Source organism: Notamacropus eugenii, chromosome 5 (genome assembly GCF_028372415.1).
Source record: "Notamacropus eugenii isolate mMacEug1 chromosome 5, mMacEug1.pri_v2, whole genome shotgun sequence".
Taxonomy (NCBI): Eukaryota; Metazoa; Chordata; class Mammalia; order Diprotodontia; family Macropodidae; genus Notamacropus; species Notamacropus eugenii.
In genome coordinates, this window is record NC_092876.1 from 419,629,068 (window position 1) to 419,654,319 (window position 25,252).

The following is a 25,252-nucleotide window of genomic DNA, read 5'->3' on the forward strand; positions in this document are numbered from 1 at the left end:
AACATCAAAATACTTCCCAGTTTTTCCTTTTCCAGATTGCAGATGTTCACTGCATTACATTTTGGGGGGGTAATATTACTTAGTATTTAACCAAATTAAGTATTGAAACTTTGAAATATAGTTGATGAGTAAAATAAATGGATTTTTCCTCTGTATTAACTTTTCCATCATATTTCCTAAATAAATTTAAAATATTAAACAATATTATTGAAAAGCATTTGAACCAAATAGAACAGTCAAAAAGATTAGAAAAAAACAGATTTTAAAATAGAAGAATGGTTAAGTAACTACTAAAACTTAAAACAGTTCCAGTTCAATTCAAGATCTAGAATGAAAGCTACACAGTATTTTTACCCTACTTTTCAGGGAAAAAACCTAGGGGAGGGGGAAAACTCTCTAAAATATGTAACCTTTTGAATATCAAAATATTTCAATTAGATGTCTATATCTACTAAATTTGAAAAAAATATTCCGTTACTGTTACAATATTGAAATTACTAATATTTTAATTTTTCACTCAAAATGTATTTTTATTTCTAAATTTAATTTGTGTTTTAAAAAAAGATACAAAATATGAGTAACTTACATTCAATATCAAGGTACATGCTTTTTTGGTGCCCACCAATTCTACTTGCAGCTTCACAGTCATATCTCCCTGAATCTGACAACTTCACATCTTTAATGTGCAGTAACGATCTTCCATGTTGCCCTTTGACTTCAATATGGCCATCTGGGCTCTGTTTACACAGGTTCAGGAAAAAGAAAGATATTATGCTTGCTATATAAAATTGTGATTGAACTTAACGGCATTCAGCACAAAAATCATTTAATAATCTAATGAATTTCACGAAAATAAATTTTTTTACCAATACATTTTATAACATCATTGCAAAATAAACATTTTGCAAAAAATTACATAAATGAATCTAATAATTCTCCATCTTAATTTCTGGGAATTGATATAACTTAAAAAATATCCAAACATGGAATGGATTAAAATCTTTTTAGTTACACCTCTGCAAAAAGGTAAAACAATTTAACAATAATTTGAGCTCCATGCTTATAACACAGTAAAAATTACTAAAATTTTATTTCATCAGCATGAGGGAATTCTAGCACAAAACTTTTCCTATGGACACAGACTGGAAACTTAACTGAAACTAAATTATATTTATTTTCGCTATTCTGCCCCACTTCTCTTTGCCTAGCCCAAATAACTATTTTTACTCCCCTTTCCCCCTTTTATTTTAATTTTTCCTTTATGATCTAATGGTCTACTTCCTGGAGTTGAAGTTTGATTTGTTTGTGATTATTCCCTCTTCAGCTTTGTTCTCCCTCTTAACCCTCTGTTTTCTCTGTCTCTGTTTTATGTTGAGTTTCAATGTAGTTTTACACTAAAATCTCTCCCCACCCTCTCTCTCCCTCCCTCTTCTCTCTCTCTCTCTCTCTCTCTCTCTCTCTCTCTCTCTCTCTCTCTCTCTCTCTCTCTCTCTCTCTCTCTCTCCCCACCCCCTCTCTGTTTATATGTGTTCTACATTCCTTTGTCTAGTTCAGATTAATAGTGAGGTATAGAATTTTCCCTACTCATGTTTGTATGTTCTTTGCTGTTCACTCATCCTAAATACGAGTTTCTCATTTTTTCTTTAGTGTAATCCTTTTTCCTTTCTCTCTTCTTTACACCACCAAAATAGTTACAGTAAAACTATATCTGAGTCCTGTGTTTGTCTTTCTTAATTCCATCTGTGATCTTTAAAGATAGTGGAATTCTTAATGGAATGTCCTTTTTTCCCCTATTAGCATGCAAGTATTTCATCATTAAGTAAAAACTTCTAATTGTTCAAATGTGTATTTTTCTTGCTTCCTAAGCCGAAGTTTCAAAAATTCTACCCAGCTCTTGCCTTTTCACTATGATGTTTTAGTAGTTACTAAGGGTCAATTTTTCCCTTTTGGGTCATATTAAATTTTTCAGAGCAAGTTCTTTTTGCTTGCTATATTTTACTTTTTAGCATAGCATATGCTAAAATTTCCTTTCCTTTATAGTGGTTGCAGCATTGTCTTATGGTTTTTGTATTTTTAACAAATAATTTAGCTCTTTCATTCTGACTGCTTGAAGTATTTTTTTTTTACTTGAAAGTTCAGAATTTTAGCTACTACACTATTGTATAGTTCTAATTTAGGGTTTATTTCAGGAGGTAATTAGTAGATTCTTTCTGTTCTCAATTTGCTTTCTCTAGTTCCAGTGATTCTAGGTAATTTATTCTCATGATTCCATGAAATAGGGCATGCAGATTTTTTGTGTACTCATGGTTTTCAGAGAGTCTGATGATTCTTAAATTTACTTTTTCTGTACCTGTTTTCCAGGTCAGTAGTTTTTCTATTTATTTAATAAGTTTCTATTTATTAAATATTTTTTACCTTGTTCCACTATTTCTTGCTATTTCATGGAATTGCTGAAATATATTTGCTACATTAAAATTTTCAGGTAGTCCATTACCGAAGGTATGAATTTCCATATTCTATTTTAAACTATTTATTTAGCTTTTAAATTTTTTCTTCAAACACTTTAATTTCATTTTTTACATCTTTCTCTTCATTTCTACCCTTATGAATTCTTATAATTAATGTCATTCTTTTCTTTGGGGTTTTATTTGTACATGTTGTGAAATTACTCTTTACCTCTTGGGTTTTCTTAACTTGTAGCATTTCTTCATTGTGTTTCCTGTTTTCTTCTATTTTGTCACATCTTCAGTTTCTGGACTGCTACCTTATTCCAGGTCTATTCTCTGACCCAGGCCACACTTTTGGATGGGTCATACTGACTCTGTTTGGTTTTGTCTCATTTGTAGTCTGAATGATGCCCTACAGTTTTTGCCCTTTGCAACAATTGCAAGTGTTGACTTCTACACTTATCTCTCTTTCTTTCATAGCCCCCCACCCAGAGTTGGCACATCACATAATTGGATAATATAGATAGTATTGGTCTCAGGCCTTCTTGGAGACCCAAGTAATTAGGATATGGTTATGATCACTCTGAGGCATCCACTACCCCACTCTGTTCCCAGTGCTACTCTGAAAGGCCAGTGCCAAGATCCTGTTGTCTTCAGTTTCAGATTCTCAATAATCATTCTGTCATCCACTTTCCCTAGAGTGACCCCACTGAAAGAACTCACAAATTTCTAGGCTGGTTTCATGATTCCTAAGAGCACTTGTAGACCTTCTGTCCTATAAGAATGGTCTGGTTTTAGGTTTCCTTGGCTTGCCTCTACTCAAAACTTCTATAGGCTTCAGGTAATTTATTAGATTTCATAACTGATTTCTGCATCCCCTGTCACAATCCATTCTCTGCACAATCTGAGGAGGATCTAAGTTCAAATCTTAGTTCTCTGAATTAGGTCTTTGCATTAGTTCCTGTATCTCTCTGGGCTTTAAATTTTATCTTCTGCAAAATGAGAGGGCTGAACTAGATTACTTCCAAGGTCCATTCCATTTCTAAATTTTATGATCCTTAACCTTGCCTACAACTTGTCACAGCATATTTTTCTCAGTAACTATCTTTCAAAAAAAGAGGTCTTTCCTTAAAATGTATTGAACACATTGTATTAAGACATACTTTAATTAATTTGGGGAAATCTGAACTCAAGGATAAACATAAAACTATTCATTAAAATAATTTGCATGGAGAATTTACTCTAATAAATCTTAATTACTCAAAGAGAAAAAGCAAGTACACAAAAGGGAGATAGAGTTCATGAAAGGAAAAAAATATACATAGAACAGATTGAAAATCAGAGAAAGGAGAATAGGCTGCAATTATAAGAACGGAATGTTTGAGAACACAGCAATAAAGATTTTAAAGATATACTGCCATATCTGAATTGTCCCAGTGGTCAGGGTATTAGACATCGCTATGATTTTTGATACAAGCACACTTCAGAGAACAGAGAAGAACTCAGAAGGTGTTGTCAAGAATACATTTGTCACTGACCTTGAGATACAGTTAATTACTCAATCCTTTGAGGAATTCTGTGCCTAAAGGTCAGCAGTCAATTCACAAGACTCCCTAAAAAATACATACCCCCCATAAAGCAACATAAAAACACACAGAAAAAGCCACAACTATAACCCAATGGACAGCACTTCACTCTTTGGAATGATATGAATAGATTTTTTAAAAAAATCACTTCCTTTTGTCCAGTTAAGCCCATGCCCAGACTTTACTCTGGATAATCCCATATTTATGATATGGGTGGAAGAAGCTCCAGGACCCACATGAACACTCAAGGTTACTGAATACAGAACAACCTTTATTTAGATCTACAGATTATGCAGGAAGTGCAAAAGACTCATTAAAATTCATAATGTTCAATATAATAGCAACCAACATTTATATAGCACCTGCTATGTGCCAAGCACTGTGCTAAGTGCTTTACAAATATCATCTTATTTGATCCCCACAATAACCTCTGGAAATAGGTGTTATTATCATCATACTCATTTTACAGATGAAGAAACTGATATAAACAGAGGTTAAGTGACTTGCTCAGGGTCATCTAACTATTATGTGTATAAGGTTGGATTTGAATGAAGGTCTTTCTGACTTTAGACTAAGTGTTTTATCCACTGTGCTGCCTGGTTACCCTCAAGATAGTCCTCCATCTTCTCTAATGAATCTCATATCCAAGGGGATACATAAAGTACCCACCAGGAACAAATATCCACATGTAGGTTAGACTCTTCCCAGAAGAGAAGCACCTGTGGGACTCCTAGACAGGTAACACCATCCATTCTGGTGAGTCCTTTTACTCCACATTGACCCATTAAAACGCTCAGTCCACTTTGAGGGATTTGGACTGCTCCAGACAGGAAAGTGCACTTAGAGCTGCTTTAAGTAAATAGCTCCACTTTCCACCAAATCCACACTTAGCAAATCAGTCACAGTATGTTCAGTTTGGAGAAGAAAAGACACAGGGCATGTGTGTGTGTGTGTGTGTGTGTGTGTGTGTGTGTGTGTGTGTGTGTGTGTGTGTGTAAAAGAGACTTTTTTTCCTAGGATTTGAAGGAGTGGTATATAGAAGAAGAACTAGACTTGTTCTATTTGGCCACAGAAGACAGAACAAGGGGTCCCGAATGGTTCTTAAGAGGAAGGGAATTTAAGCTTGATGTCAGGAAAATTTCTTCACAATGAGAAATGTCCAAACGTGCCTTAAGACATTGTGTATCCCTCTTCTTTGGAAGTCTTCAAGTGGAATGTAGATGATTCCGTGTCAGGTATTTCTTTTAAAGGAATTTAAATAAAAAAAAATTTGTTGTCAGAATCCCTTTTAAATATAATGAGGATCCCTTTTAATGTTTTAAGTATTGGTTGGACTAGATAGCCCCCCAAGTCTTTTCCAATTCTGTGATTCTGTGTAATCGTGGAGGAGCCGGAAATCCCTAGTTCCTGTTCTTTCTGGCATTAGAGACCATGTGCTCTTCAGCTGTCTTTTGTGAAGATACATGCTGTTTAGGAAATTACCCATCTGTAGATAAAAGATCTGGGTAATTCTCTTCCCAGCCATTTAGGCAAGCGCATGTCTACTTTATCATGTGGTTTCGATGAAAGAGAGACATTAAAGGCTCTTTGTGACACTGAAAGTGAAGGGAACTCTCTCACCTGCTATATTCTTAGGATTCCTATGGAACAAAGTTAGAAAATAAAAAAGAACTGAGGTCTTTTTTGTCCTCCCTTTTGTGTGCTAGCACAAAGTGGGTAACATCACCAGTCCTTCCAAGAGTCTGGGCTAACCAAATCATCTTGGCCACTCATAAGTGAAATAAGCTTTCCTAAGAATCCTCATTATAAGAAGCATGTCCAGAACCTTTCTGGAATGGAGAGGATCATCTGCCACTATGTGAACTAGATGAAACTTTGGTTTCATGAGGACTCTTTCTGGGGATATTAGTTTTAAACTTCATTTTTCTATCCACTGGAGCTGCTGCTTCTATTGAAGACCTGGTGTGGATTGGAAAGAAGATAGGCAGGTGATAGCAGCAGTGATTCTGAGGGGGTCCTGAAGGGCTTTTTTCAATTGCACACTTTCATAAACCCCACTACTTGACCACAAAACACAGAGTACATAAGGGAAGAAAGAATTGGATTTGAAGGATAGGTCGATCATACCTAAATTACAGCTGTTGAAAGTCTCTGTTTATTATCTACTTCAATGATTGCTTGTTCTAAGCTTTTTTTTTTTTTTTTGGCTCTTCTGAATGCCCACAACCATGAACGTGGTCAAAGCTGGGTTTTTTCTATTTTTCTGTTTCATTTTGTTTTACTTCCTACCTCCAAACTCATGTTCTTCTCTTAGACCTCTCCGCTCCCCTATCTCCCTCCTCTCTGCTCCAGGGGATTACCTTGGGGGTCCTTTATTTTCTTTATCCTCTCCTAATTGTTGTTATGTTTTCTATTTCACTAGACTTAATTATTACTGTTTCTGAGATGGTTACACAATGAGGCATATTTTATTCTGCCTTTTAACTGAAAGACTTTTTTTTCTTATTCTGTGATGCAACATTTAAGAGAACAGGATTAATAAAGATACTGTCAATAAAAGGCAGTTTGCCTGGCAATGAAAGTCCCTCATTCCTTTGAATGAAGGATCACTCAAAAGAAAAGAATGATTGAAATTTTTGTACCATGCTGAAAATTCTTTTCACTAAGTAGCTTCTGTAAATCATTAAATAAGGAAGTCCTGAACCATAGAGGAGAGAGGGAAACAGACAAGAGAAGTAGAAACATTAGGTAGTTATAAACATGTTTTAAAATATATCCATTTAAAGATTTTTTTTTTTTTACTGGCTGAGGAATTAAGAAAAATCACAGGTTAAAGGTTCTAGGGAAAGAAATAAGAAACTGAGGAAATGACCCAGGCAAGTCATCTTGAAAATGTCAGGCTGAACAGCCTGCTTAGAAATGGTAATTTGTTTTGTTTTTAAGGTAGCTAATAGAGAAAATGATTTGTAGTTGACATTCCATAGCTCAGATGGTATCAGAAACACTGGCCAAAGAGGTGTTTTATTCAGGCTTACAGCCTGAAGAAGAAATCGAAAAATATCAGAGAGAAATTCTGAGGGTTGTTTTAGAAAAAACAAAGGACACACCAAACACAATTTTGATAGATGTTTCTTATTTGAGTCTAAATACTTACATTTTTGTTTGAATTTTGTTCAAAGCGATATTTGTATTCTGAATAACTTGGCATATAAATTATATTGTAGTAAAAATGACTTCAGTTAAGAAATATGGTCTATGTTCAGGCTCTCTAAGTCCCATTCACCAGAAGAGAAACAGGTTTTTATCCTTGCTAAGGCAGAGCCCTTGAGCCCATCTTCTCCAGAAGATGTATCCTCAATCATACCTCCAAACTCTCTAATCTCAACTGTTGCTTATCCCCTTGTTACCTCCTCACTATCCCCAAAATACATGAGTCTCTGCCATCTTTAAAAAATCTTCACTATATCCTACCATTCTCTCAGTTGGTCATCCAACATCTCCTTTTCTCAGCAAAATTCTTAGGAAAATTTGTTAATGTTAACTGTCTCCATTTCCTCTCCTCTCATTGAGTTCTGACCTCATCACTTTACTGAAACTTCAGTCCAAAGTTATCAATGACTTTCTGACAGCCAAATTTGATAGTCTTTTCTCAGTATTCATTTATCCTGCTCTCAATCCTATCTGAATACTATCTCCTCTCTCACTTTTCATAATATTATTCTCTCCTGGTTTTCTTCCCACTTATCTGACTATGCCCTCTCAGTCACTTTTCCTAGATCCTTCTTTATATCACTCCTTCACTGACAGTGCTCTCCAAGGTTCTGTCCTAGGACCTTCTCCCTTTTCTTTCTTTAGTCTTTTTCTTAGTGACTTCACTAACATCAATGGATTTAATTATCACTTCTACACAGAAGACCTACATAGATCTAGCTAAAGTCCTTTCCAAGATTCATTTCTGCATCATAAACTGCTTATATATTCCAAAGTGGATGTTCAGAGACATCTCAAACATGACATGTCCAAAATGGACCTCATTATCTTCCTGCAAAATCCACCATGTTTCAAAACTTCTCTCTGTATCTTTATCTAAGAAACCATCAATATTTCAGCCTCCCCTTCTTTTACTCAAATTGCTACCAAGTCAAGTCAAAAAGCATTTATTAAATACCTATTGTGTGCCAGATACCATGCTAGAGGCTGGAGATACAAAGATGAACAAATACAGTCCTTGACCTCAAGGAACTCACAATCAAATTGGGAAGACTATATGCAAACAATTATGTACAAACAAGATACACACAAGTTAACTGGAGATAATATTAAAGGGAAGACCCAAACATAAGGGAGGCTGGGAAAGACTTCATGTGAAGTTTTAACTCAGATTTGGAAGAAACCAGGAGGTGAAGTTGAAGAGGAAGGGAATTTCAGGCAAGGGGAAAACCACCAATGAAAACGCTCAGAGGAGGGAGATTAGGTGTCTTGTGTGAGGAACACCAGTGGATTTGGGCATTGTGGGACGGGGCACAGGAAAAAGTGTAAGAAAACTGGAAAGGTAAGAAGGGCAAAGGTTATAAAAGCCAAACAGAGCATTTTATATTTAATTCTAGAGGCAATGGGAAACCACTGCAATCTAAAGAATAGGTAAGTGATGAAGTCAGACTTATGGTTTAGGAACATGACTTTCAGAGTTCAGTGAAGCTGAGCTCAGACTCATCACCTCTTGTCCAGACTACTACAATAGCCTCCTAATTGTTCTTGCCTCAAGCCTTTCCATATGTGGTCTTACTTAATTGTACCTCTGATCATTTGATACCCCATTGCATCCTAGGTCTTCCCCACTCATCCTGATGAATATCTGGTCATTGGATCCAGATGGCTCAGGAGGAGAAAATGAGGCTGGTGACCTTTCACAGCCCTCCCTCACTCAAAACAAAGTCAAGTGCAAGTCACGTCATCATTTCTCTGATGTCATGATCTTCTTCGAAAATGAAGGATGAACACAGATACAGAAACTGTACCGCACATCCTTGTGCCTTTAAGATAAAACATAAATTCCTTTATTTAGCATTTAAAACTTTTTATAACTGGAACTCAACTTATCTTTCCAGCCTCACTGTACACTGCCTCCCTCCCCCACTTTACTTTGATAAATATATCACAGTGCCCTTTTCTTTATTGTTCATATGTGACATGCCATCTGCCATCTCTCTGCCTTTGACACTGGCTGTCCTTTTTCTTCTGGAATGCACTCTCTTCTGACCTCTTCATCACAGAATGTCTCCCTTCCTGATGCAGTTTAAGCATCATCTTCTGAATGAGGCCTTTCAAGATCCTTGCAATTACCCTCATTCCTTACTTACATTGTATTAACTGTTTGTATTTCTTGACTTTCTATTTATTTCACATATACTTATACATGTACTTATCTTCTCTTCCAGTAGCCAGTTAGCAAACATTTCCTCAGTATTGTGTTAAATGCTGGAGATAACAAAAAAGGCAAAAAGCTAGTCCTTGCTCCAAAGAGCTCACAGTCAAATGAAGTCAAATTCCTTCTGGGAAGGAGGAATTACTTCATTCTTTGTATCTGCATTCCCAGTGCCTAGCACAGGACATGCACATAGTAGGCACTTAAATGATTATACTTACTGATTGATCGTTACCAGCTACTGATCTGAATTACCAGCTATTTACTGATGACTTCTTCAAACCACTATCATGATTCCTGTAGTTTTGGATGACTGCATTAGGCATGTGTTCTCTATGTCCTTGAAGTACTTTATTTAACCATCTTCTGCCAGTTCAGAAAGAAAAGGCAGCTTGAGAATTTATACTCTTCTATAGTATATTGAGCTTTTTCTTCTCCTTTACAGAGTTGAGGTAGCATTTTAAAAATTAGTCATAATACTATTTCTTTACATAAAGTGCTCAAAGTCAAGGGGTTCATAAAAAGAATTGGACTCTTAAAAGAGGAAGTAATAATTCACACATGTGTAGTGCTTTTCAAAAGTTTCCAAAATGCTTGTACATCCATTTTTCATAGAATTCTCATAATAACAATGTGGATAGGTACTATAGGCATTTTTAGCCCCATTGGTTCAGAGAGATTAAGACTATTTTGTAAATGTTATACTCTAAAAACTCATTATTAATTCCAAAGCAGTTGGCTAAAATTATACTTTTGTACATATTTATTTTAGTTTCATGGGATGTAGCATGATCTCACCCATCGGGATCTTAATCTGTGTCTCTGACTCATCAAATTCTTTGCCTACAGGCATTAGAATATTAATTGACTGGTGGTCACAGAAGCATTGTCAGGTTCTAAAGAGTTAATGTATCTAAAGCGCTTTGGAAATGTAAGAATGCAATAAAAATATCAACAAATGTCATCATCATCACCATTTTCTTGTCATCTTTTTATTGGGGTTCAGATAGAAAAAGGTTTGAGGAAAGTCACTATCTTGCTAATATGTTTGCTTACTTAATATTCTGTGGACTATTACTCAGTTGGAAAAAATGATTATTGGAATATAAGATTATCATCTACAGACTCAGCGAAAGCATCAGGACATCTTTAGTAGCAGACAATGGAGATAACGTGCTCCATTCTGGTTTTAGTCAAGCCTCATAGGGTATGCACAGTGTAAATTCTTCAACCAATCCATACAGCTTTAATGTGTGGCATTCTTTTACTTAAGATTGACTCCCTGAGGTCTAATCCTTTTCCCACAGCCTTGAATGACTGCTTCCTTTCACTTGACAAAGGTATCACAGTACAGCATTCTTGCCATGCACTTTATGTGGGGTGGAAGTAATTCATCAACTCAAGGACTGCCATCCTTAGAGTAGAAAAGACAATGACTGTGAGGACTGCCCTACTGTCAGGTGCTAGCTGGCAGAAGAGACTTTCTTTTTGACCACTGATTGAAACTTCTAAGTCCCAAGAAATTCCCATTACCTAATAAATGGGTTTAGTCAACTTCATTTAGGCAATGAATGCAAGGTTCATCTGGTCATAATCAGTTTAGCAAACTTAATCACAATGCCCTTGTGATTGGCAAGTGGGGTCATAGTCTGTGCCATCCCCTGATTGACTGCCCTTACGGTCTCTCTTCTACTTGGTCCCTGTGAATCTGCCTAGCAACAACAATCAGATATAAGGGCAGAGGCCCAGAGTTCTGCTCTCTTAATCAGGGTACAGGTTCAGGGGTGTGCAGGAGCCAGCGTGAATCAACTGTTTACTTTTCAGTGCAAGCATTTATAGCTCAGAAATCTTATTGTTTTGTTGATTGTCTAGACTTCAGAAAATGATGAAGAAAATCTTAATAATCCATCGTGAGCATATATATACATATATATATACATACACACACATACATATGTACATACATATGTGTGTATTTTTTCCCCCAGAGAGCTTGTTATTAAATGTCTGTATACATGTCACCATGTGCCTTTCAGAGAGGAGAACAAGAAAAGCAACTTGTTTTTAGGAAGGAAGAAAGGAAAGAAGGGATGGAACGAGGGAAGAGAAAGGTATTAATTCCAATTAATGATGAACATTTTCATACTTGAACATGTCCTACACCTGAGGTGTCAAACACATTACCCATGGGCCTCCCAAATGTAGCCTGAACCACATTAAAATGTAATGGGGAAATACTTAAGAAAATGAATAAAAATACAGTAAAACAGAAAATATTATATTTAAAAACTAAATATGTGGCCTACAGGTAGGTATCCTTATATATGGATTCTATTTGAACTTGACATCACTGCCCTACAAATCCCAATGATTCGGAATCTCTGTAGTATCATCAAAACTTCATTCCATACTTCTCTTTACCTTATTCCTATCCTCTTCAGCCCCCCCACCCCAAAGTTTCATCCAAATGCTACCTACTCCTTCCTCTGTACCCTCTGGAATGCCTGTTCCAGAGGCAACAAACTTGCCTTCATCTCCGATCTTTTCTGCTCCCACTCTACCTCTTCTGGCAATCAGGGAGATCTAGCTTTTCCCTCGGCCATCACACAGCTTTCCTTACCACCCTTTCCAGTACTGGATGCACTTTCACACATTCCCTTCAGATAACTGGTTAAGATGGGGGAATTATAATATCATTTGCTCTCCAATGCCCTTCCCAGGTTCTCCCCCATCTTCAGCTCTCAGTAATTGTTCTTCCTTGTGAGGTCTATACTATACACAGCTTCCACCCAATCACAATCTTGGTAGCTGCTGTCTACAGAATTCTAGGATGGTCTCCTTTCTTCCTCAAAAAGTACAGCACCTAGCTGTTGCTCTTTCTCTTCTCATCTCCTACCCTCATTCTAAAGAACTCCAACATAACTTTTCCTCAAAGACCCTAACCAGTCAGTTCCTCAACTTACTCACCATGATTTATTCTACCTCACATCTTTTCAGTCTTTTTCAGTTGTGTCTGATTGACTTTTTGTGCTCCCACTTAAGATTTGCTTCGCAAAGATACTGGAGTGGTTTGCCATTTTCTTCTCCAACTCATTTCACAGATGAGGAAACTGAAGTAAACAGGGTTAAGTGACTTGCCTAGGGTCACACAGCAAGTATCTGAGGCCAGACTTGAACTCAGCAAGATGAGTCTTCCTGACTTCAGGCTCAGACCCCTAGCTACTCCACCTCATCTCAGACACACACAAAGATAGTACTATCTGTTATTTTGCCATCAACCATAAATGACCATTGAGGGTATCACTGTCCTCCCAGTTCCCCAGGCTTGCAACCTGGGTGTTATCCTTGACTCATCAGTGTCACTTAACCCCCAATATCCAATCGGTTGTCAAAGTCTATTGAGTTCACCTTTGCAACATTTCTTGAATAAGCCTCCTTATTTCCTTTGATTTTCCCACTACCCTCATGCAGGCCCTCATCACCTAATGCTAGAATTGTTGTAATAGGATCCTGGTTTGTTTGACTATCACAGATCTCTGATCTACTGTCTATTCAATAACCAAAGGGATTTTTCTAAAGTGATGGTCCAACGATGTTAATCCTACCCCACCCCAAACTCTAGTGGCTCCCTATCACCACCTCCAGAATCAAATACAAAATTCTTTGGCATTCAAATACCTTATAACCTACTGCGCTCCCACTCTACCTCAACACCTTTTTAGTCTTCTTATACTTTGCAGCCCACCCCCACCTCCCCATGTAGCTTTCTCTCCATTTCCACTGGCCTTTTGGATGCTGTAGAAACAAAATACTTGACCTCTTAGCTCCGGGCATCTTCTCCTGACCTTTACCTCCTGGCTTCCCTGGCTTCCTTTATCATGGTAACTAAAATTCTAGCTTCTGCAACCGTAATTAGAGTTAACACGCATATAGTATTTACTGTGTGCCAGGCACAGGCACTATGTGCTTTACAATTACTCTCTTTTTCCCAATTCCTCTTAATTCTAGTGCCTTCCCACTTTTGATTATTTCATATTTATTGCATGTATGGCTTATTTATACACATTGATTTGCTTATTGTGTGCCACATTAGACTGTAAACTCCTCAAGAGCTGGGACTGCTTTTGCCTGTCTTTCTCCAGCGCTTAGCTCAATGCCTAGCATATAGTAGGAACTTAATAAGTGCTTACTGACTGACTGAATATTAACTCCATTCTACAGTTCAGCAAACTGAGGCAAACAGAATTTAAGTAACTTGCCCAAGGTCACACAGTAAATATCTGAGGGTGGATTAGATTCCTGATTCCTGATTCCAGGTGGGGTGCTTTATCCAATGGTCTACCTAGCTGTGTCCTACCCCTATGGTACCTGAAGGGTCCCTCAATTTGTTATCAATGAGTAAGATGGATAGTGTCTGAAACTGTGGCCCCATGGGGTTACAGTCCTACAAATACATAGATGGCATTGTGCTATTTGATCAAATGGAACAAAAGATAGAACAAGCAAAGACTTTGAAAATGGATGGCGGTGCTATTAACCCTAATAAAATTCAGTTATGTGCATGTGACGGAAGGATTAATTCCCTTCAACAAAATAGGTGAATCAAGGGTGTTGATTGTGAGACTTGACTTATTGCTAGGTCTGAGTTGATAGAAGTGACCCATGTCTGACCACAGATTGACATACTTATGTACCAGGAAGGTCCTACGTACTCAATAATGGTCATCATTTAGGCAATTAATGCCAGGCTCTCCAGATTACAATCAGTTTAGTAAACTTCATCTAATCCTCATATGCAAGATTAACAAATTTTCTTAATCACAATGCTCTGATGAGTGATAATGAGTTCACAATCTGGGCTATTTATTGATTGAGTACCTCAAAACACCCTCTTTCTTTTGGGAAGATTCTTTGGGAATCTGCCTAGTGACAGCAATTAGATGCAAAGGCAGAGATCCAGAGTTCTGGGCTCTCTACTGAAATATACATCCAGGGGTGTTTGGGAGCTGCAGCTGAACCAGCTCAGGAGAGCTGTGTTGAATTTTCAGTGTGCGAATTTATACCTTAGAAATCAGCAAAGACTACAAACAAGGGCTTTTATTGTTTTGTTGATTAAAAAATGGACTTTAAACTGATAACTTTAAAAAATGCAGAAAATCTTAATAGTGCAGATTAAACTTAAGAGTGTGTTGTGTATACATTTCCAACCCCCCCCCCACCCCATATTTACCAATATTACCTCAGCTTGTCACCACAGATCACCTAACATGGGGATGTCCTGAAGGGTCTTTTGGAATATGTCTAAATTATCTAACATGGAGGCTTCTGCATCACCTTGGCTTTTCATTAAAAAGAAAAAAGAAAGAAACTTTTGCTAGTTCAGGACTGGGTGAGAGACTTCACCTTAACTTATGTTGATCAGATAGTCAAGTCAACATTTCCCAAATCTTGAACTCTATAGGCTAGACCAGGGGTGGGGAACCGAAGGTCTCAAAGCCACTTGTGGCCCTCTATGTCCTCAAGTGTGGCCCTTTGACTAAATCCAAACTTCACAAGACAAATCCCCTCAATAAAAGAATTTGTTTTGTAAAACTTAGACTCAGTCAAATGGCCACACTTGAGGAACAAGAGGGCCACATACAGTCTTGAGCTTGTAGGTTCCCTACCTCTGGGTCTAGACCATAATCAGGCAATGGCCATTTGCCCAAGAATCACCAACTAGCCGTTGGGCATAGTGATCTTGTGTGTGTGTGTGTGTGTGTGTGTGTGTATGTGTGTTTTAATAAAAATGTTCTGTTTTGTTTATAAAACTATGCGTCTGGGACATTTCGCCCTCCTCTGCTTCAAGCTACTCTATAAAGTAGAATGGAGCCAACTGTGGCCTCCCACATGTGCTCTTGCATCATGTTCCATTTTCGCTCATCCAATCCCTTTCCCAGTCATGGCTCTGAGAGGCAGTGGCAAGCAGCAGTATTCCTGAAGTATTTGAGTTGCAACCTCTCAGGAAAGTCATTAGTGATCTTCTTAAGAACTCCTTTGTTGAGTTAAGCCATCCTCAACTGTCTATGTTGAAGAATATGACATATAGATCTTGTACAGTCTGCCACTCTCTTTTGTATGAATACTCTTAGGAGCCCTTAGCACCTTTTGCATACAAGAATTGAATGGGAACAGATCTGGTGAAGACTTCTTAGGGGTGTGGAGACTCCTCCCTAGAGTAGAAGAGACCTTAGGCCCAGATTTCCGATTCCTCCAGACTCAGGTGATTTCCACATAGCCTTATATGCATTAGGATCAATGATTGCCTATGGCACACTTACTCCTCAATACCTAATTTGCATATGCACTCGCAGTCTGCAGTCCTCACTTTGGTCCGCCTGATTTGCATAAGTTCTCAATGCCCAATTTGCATGAGTCATCAATGCTTCATTTGCATATGTTTTCAATGCCTATTTTGCATATGATGGTGTGTTATTTTGGGGGGCTTTGTAATATTGGGGAGCGGGAAATTTGAAGCGGGTTCCAAAAGGGATTGGTTAGATTTCGTGCCTAGAATGTAAAGACCTTGCTTCTCAGCCAATGAGAATAATGGTCAGCGGTGGGAAGGGGGACTTCTGCATCAGGGTCTATATAAGTTGCCATTCTGCTTCTGTAAGGTGTCTCCCGACTCCAGCTTTACTGGTGAAGGGGCCACCGCTTCTCAGGAGAACCAAATAAAGGAGATTTTCTGTTTTTATTTTGAGACGTCTCTGAGCAATTAATTTGAACAAGGGGGCGGGTCATGCTATCCCACACAGAATGTAAAGTTTTCCCTTAAATACAAAGTAGTACAGAAGACAGTAGTACTATTTTCAGAGAAAGTAACTGGAAAACTTTCTGGAGTTAATGGATATCTCAAAAAGAGGAAGAGGAAAGAATTGTATGGAAAAAGAATGTAGATACATCAAGAATTGCTTTTTATAGACAAATTTAACCAGGTGTGTGTGTGTGTGTTTTAAAACCAAGAAATGTAAAATAAGCTTTGAGTCTCTTCCCTCTGCCCTCCTCTTCTTTGGGTGAATTCTTGAAATAAATTGATCAGAAAAAAGGAAAAAATTGTTTGAAGGAAAGGCACAGAGACACTTTATACCCTTCCACTAGCAATTTCCACTAACTCTTCAATGCCTTTTCATATACAAATGAACTGCTAAAAGTCTCAAATCCTTGAAAAGGAAATATAAAGTGTAAAATAATTCAGTCACATTGGAAAGGGGCTCAATTTCTGAGATATCAGTACAGCCTGGGTAGTGTATGCCCTTACCATGTTTCCTCTTCTAGACTGCAGATTTGCTGAAGTCTAAAAAGGGGCAAATTCTGAAAATAACTATTCGATGCAGTATGCTTTTAAAGTCATTTGCAGTTTTATTTACCACAGCATAATAAATCTACAAGTAGAAAAAACCCGCTGTTGTCTGTTATTATTAAATGGTAAGACTGATAGTAAAATAGTCTTTGTGAAATTTCTTTAAGAATTCCAACACATGGCACTTAACTCTGTGAAATTACAAGGTCAAATAATATAATTATGATAAACAAAGTCTAAATGAACAATTCCATTCTGAAAGAAACAAAAAGCATTTCAGGGTTTGGGAAACAGGAAAGTTCTCTTTTCTCTTTTTATTTAGGTATACTTTGCAATGTATAATACATTAAAGTAGGTTTATTCACAACATGCATCTTTTAGCACACATGGGGCCTTAGGATACAACATCGTGGTTGACGTTCTTTAGCTGAATTGTACTTGAAAACTTCACAGTTCCATTCACTAGATATTGATCAATATTGATCAAGCAATTGATCTACTATATAGAAGACATCTAGAGACTGTTGGGTAGAGAACACAAAAAAGACATAATCGCTAATCTTAGGTAACTTACAGTAAGGAAATAAGATGTGCATCTAATAATGATGATGATATGAAATAGAATATGAAAACTATTATAAAGAAATGATATAAAATAAAAGAGATCAAAGAGAGGAAAGATCCTTTCTGGATAGAATATGAAGCAGATAACATTTGACTTAAGTCTTAAAAGATGGGAAGGATTTCAACATTTGGATACGTATGGAGATCCTTTCTGAGACTATAAGGGAGCTGAAGTGGCATACCAGTTGGGAATATTCAGAGGATAATGCCAAAAGATCCAGAGCTAAAGGAAAAGCATTCTGTCTTATAGAACATAAAAACTGGAAGAGACCCTGGAGATCACTGAGTCCAATGCAGATTAGATACGTCAGTTGTCAATATTTTTTGAAGGAGCGTGATGATAACAACTGATATTTACAAAGTTCTTTATGGTTTATACATTTCATTTCATACATTTTAGCATTTGATTCTCTGAAAAACTCTGAGAGGTAATAATACAGGTATTATTATTCCAGTTGTATGAAGGAAGGAATGGGTTCAAAGAAGTAGGTAGTTACCTATTTGCAATGTTCTGTTTTCCAAGGAAAACAGAAGATACTTGAGAGCAGTCTTTCCTTTTTATTTTTCTCTTCATAGCCAAGCATAGTTCTCTACACATGACAGGTACTTAATTGAAATGCACTGACTTGAAATGAATTGAGGAGGTATCTCTTCTACAACATTTTGGAGAAGAGGTCACTACTTAAGCATTCCATTTAAAATATCCAGTGATGAGAAAATATATATCTATATATCTATATCTATATCTATCTATCTATCTATCTATCTATCTATCTATCTATCTATCTATCTATCTATCTATCTACACATATAAAATACGTATTATATATTGTAAATATATATGTGTGTATATAGATAGATAAATACATACTTTCTTTTAACTTATTGAGTTTTCCTGTTAATCAGGATGAGCCCAAATAAGGATTTCTTTTTAAACATATCTTAGTCAACTAAAGTCTGAGATAAAAATTCAGAATTATTTAACTTTTTAGTAATCTCATTATTAGTGGATTTTGGACATTTTTAAATATGAGTTTTTGATTTCATCAAAAAACAAAAATCTCCTCCTATCCACTGACCATTTAAGAGGAAGGGTGCTTTGTTTTTTTCTAGCATATCGATTATCTACATATCTTTAATATCAGACACTTATCAGCTATTTGGTGTAAAGATTTTCCCATATTTAACAAGTTCTTCTCTTATTTTAGTTATGCTGATGTTGTCTGTGAATTTTTAATTATATGTAGCTGAAACTACTTATCTTTTATGACCATCGTTTTTATGGAAAAGAATTTTTTCCCAAAATCACATAGCTTAAAGTGATCTCCTCCTAACCTCATCTATTTTTTTATGATGTGAACTTTTCTATTTAGTACAGAGTAAGTATAAGTTATTTTCTGCTAAAAATGATTCCAGTTTTCTGAGTACACTATTAACTCACTTTGTGCTTGTAGTCCACTAAAATCCCATGTGAAATATTTACTTATGAATCCTATGATAATGTGAATTTTGATTTTTGAGTTCTTTTTAATCCTCCTGAAATTAATGTTAACTGAAAGCCTATGTCTTCTGTTAATATTGACCTCACTTGACCAAACCTGACTCATGGATGATAAATGTTTTGGGAAAGTCAGGGCTGTTTCTTCTTATTGTTGGGAAGTTGAGATTGTTGAGATGGCTGAAACCAATTACATGGGATATGAAAATTTAAGATCTTAAAAATTTATTAGATAAGAAGTCAGAGGGAGTATCTCGACTATTCCTGACTATCTGGCAATATGTAAATCTTCCTCCTTAATTATCATGTTTGTGAACCTTCTAAATGCATTTTAATCAGTAATTTGACTTAGTTTACCTATAGAGTTTGTTTGATGAAGTTTGTTTCCTTATGGGATATATGAGATTGTGACTCTTAGTCTGTTCAACTTTTATGACATTAAAGTGCATACTATCATGACTCTGCCTTTTCTTTAACTTTTATGGCTTAAGAGGAATGTACAAGATTGCAATGTGTAAAAGAATTATTTCTCTGTCACTCTGATGTAATTTTGCTTATAAGAAAGAAGGCTTGTTAGAATTCTAATGATGGTTCAGGGATATTGTTTTCTCTGAAGCAGGCACCTTTGCTTGAGTATAATAATAAAACTCAGGCTTTTACCTCTATAATTTCTATGTTGCAGTAAATATATTTTGGCAGCACTTACCTTCCACATGAACTTGTAGAAGATATATTTCTCCCATAACACTAGTCATTGATTTTTTTTAACACAAGTGTATAACTTATAAGTTTTTCAATTAAATTTAATCACACTAGATCTAGACCAAAATATACAGGGTATATTAATGAGATCCATAATACATGAAAAGCCAAATGGATGAAAAATGTACATTTTCCAAACTATGACATAAAAGTTTAATTGGCAACTCACTGAATTATTACATCAATGCCAGTATCTAGAACAGTTACTCCAAATCAACAGTGAGTGTCACCCAAAAGTGAATAGGAGAAACCATTAGGCTATAATGAATTTGGCAAACTGGGAAGTGCTTTTAATGATCCAGGGCATTTTCTGGACACAAAACCCAATATTTTTAAAATAAATGTTCTCCCAGTGATGCTGTATGGTCACAAATCTTAGAATATTACAATCTTTGAAGAGATAAAAGTTTCCAGAAATGGAAACTGCTAATGTTGGAGAATATATATGAAGAAGATCATCATGTGTAGATATGTGAACAGGTATAACCATTCTGGATTCAGTATATTGAACAAATGACTAAGAAGGTGAGCTGGGGAAAGGACAGAGCTATTCTTGAAACATGCGTAAGTTGATGACAACTAGGCACAAATTGTGACTTCAGCTGAGACCAATGGCCTTCCTGGACCTCTTCCATCACTGCTAAAGCTCAATTCTACTTTCTTTTTCTTTCTACTTGTGGTCTCTATGCTATAGAATCTATGATACAGATTCTTTCCTGCTCAGCCCTTAAAGATGCTCTCTCTGTCTCTCCTTCTCTCTCTCTGTCTCCCTCACTTTTCAGGGGCTTAGCTGGAACTACAATCTCTTGGCTTGCCACTTAAATCCTGTTTCCAAACTGGTTTATTATTTTATGGAAGACTACAGCCTAGAGAATGAAGTCAACTGGTCAGTTTATATCCCAGTTCTAAAGAAGGACAAGGCCAAGTAATGTTCAAATTACTAAACAACTGCGCTCATTTCACATGCCAGCAAGGGTATGCTAAGATTCTGTAAGCTACACTTCAGCAAAATGTGAACTGGGAATTACCAGAAAAACAGGCTGGGTTTCAAAGAGGCAAAGGAGATAGAGACCACAGAGCCAACATTTGCTGTATTATGGAGACAGCAAAGGAGTTTCAGAAAAACATCTACTGCTTCACTGACTACACTAAAGTCACTGACTGTGTGTATCATGACAAAATGTGGCAAGTCCTCAAAGGGATGGGAATACCAAATTATCTTACTTGTCTCCCGAGGAACCTGTATGTGGGCCAAGAAGCAACAGTGAGTACAGAACATGGAACAACTGGTTGGTTTAAAATTGGACAAGGAGTAAGACAAGGCTGCATATTGTCACCTTATTTATCTAACATATGCAGAGTACATCATGCAAAATGACAGGCTGGATGAATCAAAAGCTAGAATTAAGGTTGCTGGGAGAAATATCAACAATCCCAGATATGCAGATGATATCATTCTGATGGCAGAAAGTGAATAGGAATTCAGAAACCTCTTGATAAGAGTGAAAGAAGACAGTGTAAAAGCTGTCTTGAACATCAAAAAAATTAAGATCTTGGCAAATGGTCCCATCACTTCCTGGTAAATAGAAGAAGAAGAAATGGAAGCAGTGTCAGATTTTATATTCTTGGGCTCAAAGATCACTGCAGATAGTGACTTCAGTCATGAAATTAATGATTGCTTTCTCCTTGGGAGGAAAGCTATAGCAAGTCTGGACTGCATACTAAAAAGCAGAGATATCAACTTGCCCACAAAGGTGCATATAATCAAAGCTATGGTTTTTCCTGTAGAAATGTATGACTGTGAGACTCAGACTATAAGGACAGCTGAGTGCCACAGAATTGATGCTTTTGAATTGTGTTGCTGAAGAAGATTTTGAGAGTTCCTTGGATGATAAGGAGATCAAATCAGTCAATACTTACAGATATTAATTCAGGCTATTCACTGGAAAGTTAAATACTGAAACTGCAGCATAAATACTTTGGACACAAAATGAGAAGACAGGATTCACTGAAAAAGACCTTGATGTTGGGAAAGATTGCATGTAAAAGGCAAAGGGGACAGCAGAGGATGAGATGGGCAGATAGCATCATGGAAACAACAAGCATGAATTTGTACACAGTGGAGGACAGAAAGGTCTGCTGTGCTATGCTCCATGAGGTCATGATGTGCTCAACACACTGGATGAATTAACAGCAATGACAGGGTACGTTGGGCAGCACAGTGACTAAAATGCCATGCCTGAAGTCAGGAAGACTCATTTTATTGAGTTCAAATCTGCCCTCAGACATTTATTAACTGTGTGACCCAGCTAAATTGCTTAACTCTATTTGCCTTGGTTTCCTCATTTGTAAAATGAGCTGTAGAAGGAAACAGCAAACCATTCCAGTATCTTTGCCAAGAAAACTCCAAATGAAATCACAAAGAGTAGGGAACAATTGAAATGATAACTACTACCACCACTGCCACAACATCATAGTATAACTGAGTTTTCTTAGCTAACACAAATGCACTTCCTTCAGTTCATCTGATGGCCTTCAATCCTTTCATACTGATAAATTAGTTTTTTTGAATTCAATATGCTGCTTTTGATTTACTGATTAATTTAGTAGAGGTGTCTTCACCTGGTAGGGTATTTTGTACTTAAAAGTAGAATGGAGTGAATAATTGTTTCAGTTGACCCCCACCTTGAACAAACATACTAGAATTTTTCAAAATCAAATTCAAATTCATTGGCTTATTGCTTATAGATTTCAATATTTTCCCTTTACGTGTGTGTGTGTGAGTGTGTGTGTGTGTGTGTGTGTGTGTGTCCAAAACCAATTGATATTGGACTCCCTTTTTATTAGTGGAGATGAAGGCAGGTCCTGTATGAGGGGTGGGCAGAGTTGGCCAGAAGAGCTTCAGTTCTCAGACAGTCCTTTTCCTTTTATTAACTGTTCAAGTTAACAAATGCAAGTTCCTCATTTCATTACAATATAAAACCTGAATTAAGAGATTGTTGCTGTTTGACTCATAGTTTTGATTCATGTATATGACAAAATTTATAAGATTCCTCAAAAATATAGGAATGAAAATAAGTCATCTTCCTTAACCTTCCGACTAGTAATACTGAATGAAGTGCAAAGCAGAGAGAAATATGGGTGCTAGAGAAAGTTGTTCACAATTGTCATGAAGGAGATCCAACACAAGGTCCAATTAAAGAAGGATTTCTTATGGATGGTGAAGCACTCCAGATGCTCCCTGAGAGTGGGTAACAGTATGCTGATTATTCAAGCCTTGGAAACCCTAAAAAAATCACTCAAAAGAGTTTTTGTTGTTCAGTCATTTTTCAATCATGTCTGACTTTTTGTGACCCCATCTGGGGTTTTCTTGGCAAAGATACTGGAGTGGTTTGATATTTCCTTCTCTAGCTTTTTTTAAAGATAAGGAACTGAAGCAAACAGGGTTAAATGACTTGCTAAGCTAATAAGTGTCTGTGGTTGGATTTAACTCAGGAAAATTAGTCTTTCTGACTCCAGGCTCAGTACTCTGTCTACTGTGCCACCTACATGCCAAAAGAATTTGGCCTATACCTATAGCCATAAGGGAAAACTCAAGTAGATAGGAATGCCTATTTTGTAAACTCTGATATGCAAATGGATGAACAACCTGGAGAGTTCATCCATCACTACAAATGGAAAATAATTGGGGCACCAAATTGAAAGGAGGAGAATGGGTTACATTTCCTTTGGGAAATTACAAAGTTATTCTAATGACTCCAAAGCTGTTTCCTGAAACCAAGGCTGATCATTTTAAACTCCAATATTCTTCCAGCGATTTTGTATGGCTGCAAATTATGCAAAACCAAATTATCTAGAGAACTGAAATTGATGATCAGTCAAAAAGCAACGTAGAGGTACATGGTAGGCTTGAAATGACAGTATCACATGATAAATGAGAATTTATTATGGAGATATGATGTAAAAGATATTGTCAAAAATATGTGAATCAAAAATCTGGCTATGATGAGGGATCATGGGTAGCTTGCATGTTTCATTGGTATCTTCATAATATTAAGAGAATACAGGGAAGGTCTCCAAGTGAACTCCTTGCGATGAATTTATTTTACCTGGACAAGAGTCATAGGTTATAAAGAGGCATAGATAGGCTATGAACTGTATCCCTGGAGAGAATAATCACATTTTGATGTTTCACACATACAATACTATCACCCAGCGATGAGCATTTTCAATGCCTGCACTTTATGCCTGAAATTCTATCCCTCTTAAGTCTCTGCTTCTTGGTTTGCCTGGATTCTTTCAAGTTTTGGTTAAGGTTTTATTTTCAGTAAAAAGCCTTTTTAGGTCTTTCTTAATGTTAGTACTGTCCCTCTGAGATTATCTCTAATTCATTCTGCACGGATCTTGTTTGTATGTTACTTTTTTTTCATGTTGTCTCCCCCATTAGACTGCAAGATCCTTGAGAACTAGGACTAATTTTTGGCTTTCTTTGTATCCCTACCACTTAGCACAGTGCCTGGGAGGTTAGGAGACTGATTTGTCTAGCAGAGAAAGGCTTTCCATACCCTTAGAAGAGCATAATGGCTAAGAAAACTACCCAATTAATGAAGTTTCCCATAAAGTGGAAGTGGAAAGCAGAATGGAATAAAAATCAGAAACCCACAATATGTTGCTTACAAGAAACACATTTGGGGCGGAGCCAAGATGGTGGAGTAGAAAGAGGCACATACACATAGCTCTGAACCCACAACCCATAGAATATCTGTAAAAAGGAACTCACGGTGAATTCTGGAGCAGTAGAGGCCACAGAACAGTGGAGCAAAGGAGATTTCTGTTCCAGAGGGACCTGCAAACCTCTCGCAAAAGGTCCGTTGGGCTGTGGACGCGGAGCCCAGCCCAGCCCTGCCGCGGCCGCGGCACGGAGAGGAGCAGATCTAAGCGGGCTTCAGGGACGGGATCTCCAGCGGCCGCGCATGTCCCTCCACCCACAGGTGACGGGTGTCGGTGAGAGGGTCTTTTTGGCAGGTCGAGAGGGGAGTGGGGTGCCCCCATAACTCAGGCCCCCTCGGGAGGCAGCAGCTGAGGCAGCAGCAGACTAGGGCTCCCCAAGCAGGCAGGAGCCTGGATCCATTGTTGAAGGTCTCTGCATAAACCCCCTGAGGGAACTGAGCCTGAGAGGCAGCCTTGCCCCTACCTGAGCACCTGAACTTAATCTCACACTGAATAGCAGCCCTGCCCCCGCCAAAAGCCCTGAGGCTGGGAAGCAGCATTTGAATCTCAGACCCCAAGTGCTGGCTGGGAGGATCAGGAGGCAAGGTGGGTGTGAGGAGAATATTCAGAGGTCAAGTCACTGGCTGGGAAAATGCCCAGAAAAGGGAAAAAAAATAAGACTATAGAAGGTTACTTTCTTGGTGAACAGGCATTTCCTCCCTTCCTTTCTGATGAGGAAGAACAATGCTTACCATCAGGCAAAGACATAGAAGTCAAGGCTTCTGTGTCCCAGCCCACCCAATGGGCTCAGGCCATGGAAGAGCTCAAAAAGAATTTTGAAAATCAAGTTAGAGAGGT

At 37.4% G+C, this 25,252-nt stretch overlaps 1 protein-coding gene across 1 annotated transcript in view; it reads right to left on the reverse strand.

The window, feature by feature from the left end:
- The window catches only part of NCAM2 (neural cell adhesion molecule 2), a 287,205-nt gene that overhangs the window by 122,193 nt on the left and 139,760 nt on the right, over positions 1–25,252 (reverse strand). The window contains exon 9 of the mRNA XM_072614941.1: positions 587–737. Coding sequence (XP_072471042.1) covers positions 587–737 — 151 coding nt within the window. The remainder of the gene's footprint in view (positions 1–586; positions 738–25,252) is intronic.